Raw genomic sequence first — 12,380 nt, forward strand, 5'->3', positions numbered from 1 at the left:
GTGGTCACCCAGTTTTTGAAGGGCCTGGTTAATTATTTTCTCCTTGGCCTTTTGTGGTCTATGATTGGGATCTGAGCTTGGTTCTCACCTTTCTGATGGTAGCTCAGTTTTAGCCTTGGCATTAAGCTCCCATCAGACTCGTCACATTGAAGACTGCATTTTTGGTGCCAGTCAAGTCTGCTAGAAGGTTCAGTAAGTTGCAGACACTCTCTAGTGAAGCCCCTTTCCTGATGTTTTTTAAAGAAAAGGTCTCCCTTGAGGTGCACCTTATGTTTTTGCCAAATGTGGTGTCAGAATTTCATCTGGGTCACGGCATTGACCTACCAACATTTTACCCTCCACTCAATCCTTCAAAGGACAAGGCGGGGCTCCACGGATTGGATCCCAAGAAGGAGTTTTTACATGGCTAGAACAAGCTCTTTCAGAAAGCACGACCAGTTGTTTGTTGCATTTTCACAATCCAGGTTGGGGCGAGCAGTTACTAAGCAAAATAGCTCTCCGGATAGTGTTCTGCATTTCTGAATCCTGCCAGACTGCGGGTAAGAAGGTGCTAGCAGAGCCTGCGGCCACTCTACCAGAGGGGTTGCAACCTCCTCAGCTCTTCAGAGGGGAGTGCCAGTTAGAGACATTTGTCACATGGCAGCCTGGTCATCTCTACAAATGTTTGCCAAGCATTACAGCTTGGACTTGGCCCGTGGGACAAACTCTGGCTTTGGTAGAGCGGTCCTGCGTAGCTTTTAGGTGTGCCTTCCAACCCTCCTTCTGCCTATTGCTTTGGGAGTCTATCAAGATAAAGAATCTGTGGGAGAATGCAATCCATTGAAGAAGAAATTACATACCAGTAATGTTCCTACATGGATTGTTCTCCCATAGGTTCTTCCAGGTATCTACAGACCCTCAATCCTAGACCCACAGAGGGTGAGGGTAAGTCTTGATATAAAATCCAGCCAACCCAGAACTGTGATGTAGGTTGCAGCAAGGCGTTGGGACAAAGGAGGCTGCAGGATTGTGGAGTCTGGGGAGGTGGTAGCAGTGGAGAGCAGGAGGAGTTGGTGAGAGCTAAAGGGGGTATAATAGAAGGTAGTTGGCAGAAGTTGCTGGAGGGTTGGTTGAAGTTGGAGAAGGTAGAGAACTGAAGGAGGTAGTAAAATGTGGTCAGTAGATGTCAGTTGGAGGCTACATCTGGGGAGGAGGTGGTAATGGGTGGTTGATAGAAGTCAGTGGAAGGAGGACACATCTGAAGAACTGGATGAGGTGGTAATAAGTGGTGGTGCGTAGAATTCAGAGGAGGCAATTCTAGTTGAAGGATGGCAGAACAGAGAAAAGGGAAGAGGTGAAACCAGAAGCGGTGAGGAAGGAGTTGGTCACAGCAAGAGTGAAGAGGAGGAAGGAGACCACACCAGAGTCCAGGACCGAGACCAAAGTGTTTGTGATATTGGAGGAGTGTACTATGAATGTGGTGAGGGGACAGCAAAGATGATCTAGGTACAGGAACTAGATAGATAATCATGGGCCTAGTCAGAATTAGTCAGGGTCCGTCATACTCTGTTAACCCTAGGTAGGCCCAGATGGTGGGAGGAGGACCGAGCTGTGATTAAAGAGCGTACATTCAGTATATAGTGGAGGACAAGGTAAGGTGTCCCAGGTTTTCCTGGCGTCCCTCTCTTTCTCCCTGCCTGCCAATGATGACTCCTACTACTTTGGATTTATTTTGGGAACTGTACTATGCCAGATAAGAGGGTCAGGGAGTCCCTTGATTCAGGAACGCCGTAGCAGGGGGAAGGGACACGACCTCCAGGATGCTATACAGATTGGGACCTGGATGTCAGAACCGGGGGCGTCTAGCACCCACAGTAGCTGGGAAAGAGACTTACAAGGAGAAGCCCTTCCTGACAGTTTTGCCCTAATTTAGTTTTCTTCTAATTGGAAAGTTCCCCATTACCTTTCATTTGGTCCTCCATAAATAATCCTGAGCAAAGTTTTGAACTAAACGATCTGGGCATCAATATCGCTCCTCCTGACTGCTACATGGAAATTGTCTCTTTAACATAAAGAATAGCAAAACAAAAGCCATGCCAATGAAACTGTTCCTCTATCGAATTTTAGATTCTCAAAATGACGATCTGGAAGTAGGCATTGGAGCAGTTTGTAATGTTCGTCGTATTTTCTTGTTGCTGAATTCCATCCCCAGCCAGAGCAGGGTGCTGGTTCCATATGTATTTATATGGAAGTACCTGCAGAGCTGTTTGTTTCATAACTTGGTCCAGGGGTCACAAGTAGGTAAAGCCCTGTTGCAGCAGGGGGAGGGGGGTTGTTGTTGAGGGGGGGGGGTATACTGTACATTAGTTTCATATGTGAAGATTTGAAGCCATGTTAATTGTTGGGCCTGCATGTTTCATTGTCAGGTAAACAAAACTTAAAATATGTTTTAAATTGCAGTTGAAAATGTCTTTAATTTTTAGGGGAATTTACTCCAGAAATGCAGTTGCGAATCAGGCTAGAAATTGAAAGAGAAAAGAAAACTGAACCCTGGAAAGCTACTTTCTTTGAAAGATTTTATGGCGAAAAGTAAGTATTTTTTAGATTTGCAGTATTTTATGATTGCTTAGAATATCTCAAACACGTTTCTTTTATATTTCCTTAATTTTGGGAAAGGATAAGAGTACATTACACGTGCTGCAGTAGTCCAAGTATGGGATCAGTCTCTTAAGCCCATTTTGGGCACTACGCCTCCAACACTTCCCTATGTGAAATGATAGTTTTCTCCCTCCACCCCCATTCCCCTTCCATTACAGAGGAGTTGCGGTCCCTGGACAAAACTTCACAAATCAGATTTGAATTGTTTTTAAGATTCAGAAACTAGTTATTCACCATGGATTGTTGATTGCTTACAGGGAATTATAGTATTATGATACTAACAAATCAAAGAACATAAATGGCAGTAGAAACACTGTTTTTATAAAAATAAAATTATAAATGATAATCACATAGCTGATGCTTTCAAAAGCAAGCCCATAGAGTGATTGAATACAAAAGGTGGTCCAAAGCCATGTATAGATTGCATCTTCATTTCAAATGGGTTAAAAGCAGGAGCATGACCAAGATGGCAGGCTGAGTGGTTTTGATTGTTCTCCACGTGTCGTCCAGAGTCCCTCTCCAGCAATTGTGGACGTATTGATGGTGTAAATATATATACTCACCCGAACACAGGAAGTTTGGTGTCCCCATGCCCGTAGGGACCCGCAATCTGAAGATAAGGACTGCGCTTTGGAGATGATCCTTGATCAGAGATGCAGAGACGCGACCTGCTCGGACAGGTTATCAGGAGGTGCCCAAGGCCCTACTGACTAGGTTTGGCAACTGCTAAGCTAATGTAAGGGTCAGGCAAGCACATACATCAGGTGGGAGACAAAAAGGAACATCAGACAAGGTAAATAAGAAAAACTAAACCAGAAGAAAAGGCAGCCCGCAATGGTTAACAATTAGGAGGGACCATATTCTGAACGATCAATGTGGAATTGTACTAGAGGTGGACACGTGTCGGAGTTGACTGCCTACAGATATAAGGGAAGCTCAATGCCTCTGTAGATGTTACTGCAACAGATGCTCATCATGCAAGCCTATCAGAGAGGGTAGCAAAAGTGGCTTCTGTGTCTGGACCCTCAGGTACAAACAAGGAGTGTATTTACGCAAGACAATCCTAAGTGGTTCCAACAGAAACATACAGTGGTAAAAACTGTTACATGAAATGCACTATCGAGTAGACTAAAAGTAAGATGAGCCAAAGGGGTAGTGGATACTGCCTAAGGTATAGTAGCCAATCTTTGCACAAAGGAATACACAGAGGCACAGGTGAATACACTATTGAAAACTTACCAGACACTAAGAGGCCATAAAGGAAAGGAGACTTCAGAACAGGAGCGCAGGGACTAGGAATACAAACACATTTAGCAAGTTACTATAATTAGCCTTGGCAAAGGACTGAAACTAGTTAACTATAGCGAGGTACTGGTACAAGGTAACTGAAGAAAGATCCTGATACAATCTAATTGAGCAAGGTACTAGTACAAGGTAACTGTTCAAAGTAATGAATCTAAGTAACTGAAGCTTGCTGGAAAACTGGACAGGAAACACACAAGCAATAGATGGCAAGGCTGTGGGGCACAGGACTAGAACTAAGGGATAAGGTACAAACGTTATCAAGAGAAACAGTGTCTGACTAAACAGGTTAAAGTTTGAAACTAAATAGACCTGAAAGAGAAGGGCAGGGTAGCCTGAAAGGAAACAGCACACGTAACAGCAGCTAAAAGGGCTACAATACAATAAGCAGGGCTGAGCACTCCAAGAATTTAGCACAGGAAACTGGGGACTAAAAACCGGAGGGACACAGCACAAAGGAAAGGAGAAATCGCACTTGCAGCAAACAGGGGCGAGGGTAGGGTGGGACTGAATCGGCAGGGCTGTGTAAGTAAGAGCACGGCAACACGGACAGGGAAGAGTCATAGGCATAGCACAAGGCAGAATGGTCAGCAAGGCAGAGAAATTCCAGATGAGTCCCAGCTGCATAAGGTTAATGGAAATCCCTGACATGGACTTTGGGGGTGAAGCTAGTGCAGATAAAGAATTTTTGGAAAGAAACAAAAGCACAGTAATTGCTGTGGCATTTTGCAAGGCATAAAATAAGCCGCATAGCATATCAATTTGCTATGCAATTCTGTAGGTTTGCTATTCAAATGGACACTTGTGTAGCAAAGCTAGCTATTTAAGTTGACCTATTCAATGAAAGAACAGCTTGCCCTGTGGTTCTCTCTTGCCCTAGAGGATCTTGTCACCCTCTCTTCATTGCAGGTTCAAAGGGTTCCATGTGTTTTATAACGGCATCCCAAATAACGACATACATTTTAAACAACACTTGTATTTTATTTGGGGGTGGGGCTCCCCCCAAGCCCTCTGTTTCTACAGCCTTTTTATCCTCCCCCAGCTACACCCACCCCTTTTTGATCCCTTAACCCATCTCGATCTATACTTTAACTGACAAATTTGACTTTGTGTCATTATTCAGGTGTCATTTAAAATGTTTGTCATTTTCTTTCTATTATCAACACTGCATACCATTCAAAGGGGCTAATGGAGAGAGTGTGCAGCAGTAAGTCTCTCCTCCAATTAAGTGCCAAAGGCCTGTGTGGGAATGCTAGGCAAGAAATTACTTTTACAAATAATTGCAAACCAGAAGTAATCAGGATGTTAATTTTGTTAAGCTAACTATAATCTGTCTTGCAAAGAACAGTATGTGTTAACTTGAGTCATGCAATTCCATTCCTAAAAGTGTAAGTTGTTACTTGATGCATAATTACAATATGGATACCGTAAAACACTGCATCATATCCATGCTCTACGGTAAAGTTTAGGTTAGTGTATCCAAATCTCATAGTGCCAACTATGTTTCATTTTGGTGGGGAGGATGCATCATATTGACGAGTGAACACTTTTGAAAATGCACTTGATCACACGTCCAAATGCTTTTGATGGCAAACTTAGTTCTGTAACTTGTTGGTTGCATACATCTGTGCAACTGGTGCTCAACCCATAAAATGATCCCATGCTCCTTGACTATATATCTTATCACCCAGTTGCTTTATGCCAGCTATGAAACCTATGTGGGGAGCCCTAGACGTCAAGTGGTAGATGGGGCAAAATCTGCTAGCAAAAGAACACAGGGGGAGCCTACCACTGGTAAATTAGAAAGATTAATTGATCATAGTTTTATATCATAGTCACTTAGGTTGGGGATTTTGCATTCATTGTCCCACTTACCATCATCGTATGTGAAAACACTGTACACATAAGAAAAATGTAACATTCTTTTTAATTTTAGATCTGTGGTTATTGTTTCTTGAAGTAAATTAATTGGCATATCATGGTTTATATTTACACCATGTGAAGAAAGTAAACCATATTTTCCAGAAAGTAAACAAATTCATTCATACATGTACCAATATTTCAAGAGACATGCAGATCAGTTTGTAAACAAACCTCTAAGGTTTTGGACAGAGTAGAACAGAGAAAGAAAACACTAAATGGTAACTTGAAAAGCTTGTTTTACAAGATTGGCTGGGGTGGGTCGGGTGTGGATGTAATTTCCCCAGAGTAGATCACGTTTTGGCGGCTTTCTGGTTCAAGGACTGCCTTCTTCAGGGCATCAGTAAAGAACCCCTAGGGTAATATCTCCTACTCTTTCGTCCCGTCCCCTTTCCTCCATACTGTATGGGCGTATCTTCCAAGGGACGGGTGACGGAACCTTTTTCACCAGAAAAACCTTCTTCCCCTTTAAATTTAGAGGCACGGGGGGGCGTGGCCCAGGGAGCATGCGCTGCCCAGGGAGCATGCGCTGCCCTGACTCTCCCCTCCGGCGCCACACCTCCGTCCCCTTTTCTGCGTCGACTGGAATGGGCCGAATTCACCAGCACTCCTGGGTTTGGCTTCGGCCATTTAATTCCATGCGTCGATACTTCCTCTTTGTGTTTTTTGTCTTTTCTATCATTCAGGTACTCGGTCCTCAGGCGTCATGCTCCTCCCCAGCGCATGTCGACTTCTACAGGGTTCAGCCGGTGTCAATCCCGCAACAGGCTCTTCCCAAATTCAGACCCCATGCCCTCTGCCTACATTGCCTTGGCCCAGACCACGGTTGGCAATCATGTCCGGCGTGTGACTCGCTGTCCTTGAAGGCTCTGAAGAACAGACTAGCCAGATGGAGGGAGCTCTTCCAGAAGCCGCGCCAGAGGACCTCAAGGACTTTGTGAAGCATTGTCCCAAGTCCAAGGTAGGGCCTATATTTTCCAGTGCACCCCTCAAGGGAGACTCTTTCCCAGGGACTCTCACGCGCCGGGGGGGACCGGCAAGGTCCTTCCACCGGCACATGCAACGAGGCTGCTACAGCTACCGGCCCTCGGGTCGAGGGGTCCTCGGATGTTCCCGGACGCAGTGTCGAGGGACCGGAAGGTTCTTGTACCAGGCTTACACCCGAGGGGCTCCGCCCTTTTACAGGCGCGATGGCGGAGGGGCTATGCCCTAACACCGGCTATACGTCTGAGGGGCTACGCCCTAATACCGGCAATATGTCTGAGGGGGCGCTTATACGTAGCTCTACCGACCCCTGGGTTGAGGGTGTCGCAACTACTGGGCTGAGACCCGAGGAGCAGGGTAGGCCCAGTGATCCACACGCGAGTGTCTTGGACGAGGCCAGACCCAGCGGGCTGCGCATCACGTCGCAGGCATGTGGCAGGCAGCTCGACAAATTGGCCGCCGCGCCAAACAGGAACACCCATCCAACACCATTCCGCGAGTTCGGTGAGGGACAAGTGTCAAGTTGGGAGTGGTCGCAACCAGATACATGGCCTACACTCTACCCTTCATATGCTTCCAATGTGTCCATATGGGCTGGGTAGGCAGCGGCTCCAGCTGTCCCCCTGCTACCCTGTCATTACCCCCTACCACCTCTTCGGCCAGTGAGGAGGTGCTCAGCCTCATGAGGTCTCCGCAGATGGGGGCTGTCATCAAGGATGCAGTCAGGGAAGTCCTCCCTGCCATGCTAACGGCACCAGGGACGCCTCCATCGGGCTTGCTGACCCTTGTGCAGCCGCCTCCTCCGGCTCCACAGCCAACTCTGCAACCCCCGCCACCGGTCTCTGTACCCCAGCCTCCGGCTCCATCTACCCCTCCTCCTCCACAAGATACTCCGGATCCGCAAGACACGGATGAGGAGGAGGATCCGGACATGCCATCCTCAGCTAGGTAGGGCCTTCCATGAATGTCTTGCTGGCTTGGCGAAGTACATGGGCCTCGTTCAGCCTGAGGTCGAACAACCGGCAGAGGGGGTTCCGGCCGAAGTCCTCAAAAGATGCCCCTCTGCCAACTCGGGGATTCCACTGCAAACCAATGTAGTCTCCGTGGCCAAGAAGGGTTGGCTCAAGCCCCACTCATTCCAGCCGGTCAACAGCCGCTTGGACACCAAGTACAGGCAGATGGAGTGGGATACACTCTTGCTCTCGACCCATCCTCATCCACACTCCTCGGTGATCGCTGCGGCATCACTATACTCCAAGCCTCAGTCGTCTCCTCTGCGACGCTCCTAGGCAAGGAGGAGATGATCTTGGCGGGGCTTACAGCAAGAAGATCTACTCCAACGCCTCCTTGCACCTGCATGAAGCCAACGCAGATGCCATGCTGGCCGCCGCCAACCAACGGTTATGGCGGGAAATTGCAGACTTCCTTCCGGAACTCCCCTCTCAATGCCAATCACGCTTTAAGGCACGGCAAGCAGAGGCCAAGCTTGTGGCGCACGACCTCATGAAATCCACAGCGCATATCGATACCTCGGGCCGTGCCATCTGCATTGCCACAGACATGAGGCGCACGGCCTGGCTCCGGCCGATGAATTTCAACCCGGACGTCCAGGAGCACATCCTAGATCTACCAGGAGTTGTGGGGGGTCCTCTTCCACTCCTCTATAGACGAAGAGCTGGACAAAAAGAACAGCTCATAAACGGCAAAGTCCTTGTCCATTCTCACAAAGACCATGCCCAAAACTTACACCCAATCTCAGCAGCGCTCAGAGAAGGGTCGTACATATGGAGGGCTCTGCGGCTTCCACGAATGCAGATCCATGCAGCCAGACCGGTCGCCGTCTCCGAGCCGGCGCAAAAAACAAAAAGGGGGGTGGAGTTAGGGCCTTTTCCAGTCTCCCTCCTCAGCCTCCGAGGGAAAGAAGGCATGACACGCCCCTTCAGGTCCTCATGTCTCCGGTGGGGGGCAGGCTTGCTCTCATGCACATTTCTGGCACCAGAATTTCGCAGACCCCTGGATCCTCTCCGTAGTATCCACGGAGTACCGCCTACTCATCCACGCCTCTCCTTCCTCCTCCCCTCCACTCCCACAGGTTGGGACAGCAACTATTTTGGCGGAGGTCCGGTCGCTTGTAGAGAGCCAGCCAGTGGAGGAAGTTCCAGCCTCCCAGCGAGGCTTTGGCGTCTACTCCAGGATTTTCATCATTCAGAAGAACCAGCAGGCCTGAGAGTTGTGCTGGACCCATCCACTCTCAACTTCCCCTTATCCCTGCAAAAATTCAGGATGGTTACGCCAGCTTTTATAGCGGAGACATTGGACAAGGGAGACTGGACATGCTCCATTGACCTGAAGGACACGTACCTACACGTCCCAATTTGGCAGCCCCATCGTTCTTTCCTATGGTTCAGAATCATGGGCTACCATTCCCAATACAAGGTCCTTCCGTTTGGCCTCAACTCGCTCCCCAGGGTCTTTACCCGGCTCATGAATGATGTAGCGGCCCTCCCCAGAGCGCAGGCCCTCCACGTCTACCCATACCGTCAGGGATACATCTCCGGAGGCAGTTCACTACTCGTCCCATGCCCTTATGAACACAATGCACAACCTGGGCTTCTTGCACAACCTCAAGAAGTCACAGCTGCTCCCGAAGCAGACTCTGACATTCCTGGGACTCATTTGGGACATGTGCTCCGAGAGGGTTTTCCTGTCGGAAGACAAAATCTCGGCCATCAAGCGGGCCACTGCCCACTTCCTCAGCAGAGACGTGGCCTCGGCGTGGTGGTACCAACATCTCCTGGGTCTACTAGCAGCAGTCCTGTTAGCCATGCCGCACACGAGACTAAGGACGAGAAGGATTCAGCTGCACTTCGCGGCCTCATGGAATTGGGAACGGGGCTCGCAATCCGAGATGATCAACATTCCTCCATCTCTCCACCTAGACGTAACTTGGTGGTCCAGGGACGGCAAGCCCTTTCGGCCGCCCTCCCCACAGGCCCTTCATCTCCACAGACACCGTGCTCGAGGGCTGGGGAGCCACTGGATGATCTCTCGGTCCACATAGACGCGACCAGAGCAGGAATACCACATCAATTGGTTAGTGCTGAACGCCATCTGGCTAGCGCTCCGAGCATTCCTCCCACTTCTCAAGGGCAAGGTTGTCCTCATCCAGACAGACAACTCGACCAGCATGGACTACGTCAACAAGCAGGGAGGCACCAGATCCCCTCCTTTGTGTAGATTGGCGATCAGCATGTTGGAATGGGCCTTGGAAAACTAAATCTACCTCTCCACAGTCCATCTCTAGGGGGAATCCTACCTGGAGGCAGACAGGCTCAGGAGGCTGGGAGCGGACAATTACGAGTGGCAGCTAAACGACCTTGTTACTCAGGAGATCTTCAACATGTGGGGGCATCCCCACTTGGATCTCTTTGCCACCTGGTACAACAAGAAGTGTCCCCAGTTCGCATCCTGGCAAGGGCAGGGCCCCGGCTCGCTGGGCGTCGCATTTCACCTACAGTGGACCGGCATGAAAGCCTACGCCTTTCCGCCCACTCCTCTGATATACAGAGTAATTTGCAAGATCCAGGAGTCTCATCGACTCATCATCATTCTGATAGCTCCATGATGGCCAGCCAGGCCATGGTTATTGGTTCTCCTCAGCCTCTTGGAGCTTCCACCTATACACCTTCCAACGGACCCAGCACATCATCTGGCACAGCAGGGGGGCAGAATCATCCACCTCGCGCCAGGGAAACTAGCCCTCACAGCATGGTACCTGAGCAGGTAACGCTTTGGCACCTTAGCCTCTCACAGGTCAATCTATAGATCATACAGGGCGCCAGGAGCAAAGCCACCAGAGCCCAGTGCAAGAGCAAATGGACCAGGTTCTGCCACTGGGCAGACTCCAAGGGAATTGACCCCTTGGCCTGCAATTTGCACGACATGCTCTCCTTTTCGGCACACCTCGCTCATTTGGGAGTACAGGTCGAAACCTGCCATACATACCTTGCAGCCATTGGGGCTTACAGGAACTCGGAGGAAGGCATTTTTTCCTCCTCCAACCCTATCATCAAACATCTGACGGGTCTCACTAGACTATACCCGCCCGTCTAGAGACCGCACCCTGTGTGGGACCTTAATATAGTCTTGAGCGCGCTGGCGCACAAACCCTTCGAGCCATTGGCGTCCGTGAACATCAGGCGGGTCACCATCAAGATGGCCTTACTAGTCGGTCTTACTTCGGCTCGCAGAGTCAGCAAGATTCAGGCGCTGGTCGCCTCTGAACCATATACCGCCTTCCGCAAGGACAAGGTAGTCTTGCGGATGCATCCTGCATTTCTGCCCAAGGTTCCATCTGCATTTCACTTGAACGAGGATATAGTCCTTCTTACGTACTTTCCCGATCCCAAGGACGAAGCACAGATGGTGGTGCACTGCCTGGATGTCAGACGTGCCCTATAATTCTACTTGGACAGGACCAAGGGCTTCCACAAGTCGGACGCCCTGTTTGTCACATTCAGCGGTTCGAGGCCAGGCTATCAGGCCTCTAAGGCTTCCATATCCCGCTGGATGGTATCTGCCATAAAAGAAGTGTATGAGGGTCAGCACAAGCCGCTCCTGGCCAACATGCATGCCCACACAGTCTGGGCCAAGGCAACGGCCATTGCATTCCAACGCCATGTCCCTTGGCAAGTCATAAGCAGGGCGACCACTTGGGACTCTCCCTCGGCTTTCTGCAAGCATTACTCTTTGGATGCCGGCTCTAGATCTGATGCCATTTTCGGGCAAGTGGTTCTCAGGAACCCATTTGCTTAAGGAGGGTCTCTTCTCCACCCTGGGGCTACAATCGGTTGTAAATGCCCATACAGTATGGAGGAAAGGGGACGGGACGTAAGAGTAATTATAAGTTACTCACCGTAGTGACTAACATGCTCTTAGTCCATAGCCCCTTTCCTCCATACGTCCCACCAACCTCCCCCCTAATAATACTGGTGCCATTAGGCAATGTTAAATCTATTGTCGACGCGTCAATGGTGACTGTGGTGTAGCGCCGGAGGGCACAGTCAGGGCAGAGCATGCTCCCTGGGCCGCGCCCCTGTGCGCCTCTAAATTTAAATGGGAATAAGGTTTTTTCTGATGAAAAAGGGTCCGTCTCCCGTCCCTTGGAAGGGACGCCCATACAGTATGGAGGGAAGGGGACTTTGGACTAAGAGTATGTTAGTCACTACGGCGAGTAACTTATTATTTCTCTTCTGCCAACCCAGTAGTGAAAAGACATCTGGTGGTGTAACCAGGCTGCACCCACCTGTCAGTCCCCTGCACCCAGTCTGGGATCTTAACGTTGCACTTGGCGCCCTCATGCCCCAACCATTTCGAGCCCATGGCCACAATGGACATCAAATTGGTCACGCTCAAGACAGTGCTACTAGTCGGGCTTACTTCATCTCGATTAGTTAGCGAATTGCAGGCCCTGGTGGCTTCCGAGCCCTACACTGTCATCGGGACAAGGTTGTACTCCGCACTTATCCCAGGTTCCT

The 12,380-nt window shown here is 49.5% G+C and overlaps 1 protein-coding gene across 1 annotated transcript in view; it reads left to right on the top strand.

The window, feature by feature from the left end:
* The window catches only part of ASXL3 (ASXL transcriptional regulator 3), a 1,228,938-nt gene that overhangs the window by 1,070,124 nt on the left and 146,434 nt on the right, over nucleotides 1-12,380 (top strand). Inside the window, exon 10 of the mRNA XM_069620988.1 lies at nucleotides 2,463-2,568. Coding sequence (XP_069477089.1) covers nucleotides 2,463-2,568 — 106 coding nt within the window. The remainder of the gene's footprint in view (nucleotides 1-2,462; nucleotides 2,569-12,380) is intronic.

Source organism: Ambystoma mexicanum, chromosome 5q (assembly GCF_040938575.1).
Source record: "Ambystoma mexicanum isolate Mex_15411 chromosome 5q, UKY_AmexF1_1, whole genome shotgun sequence".
NCBI lineage: Eukaryota > Metazoa > Chordata > Amphibia > Caudata > Ambystomatidae > Ambystoma > Ambystoma mexicanum.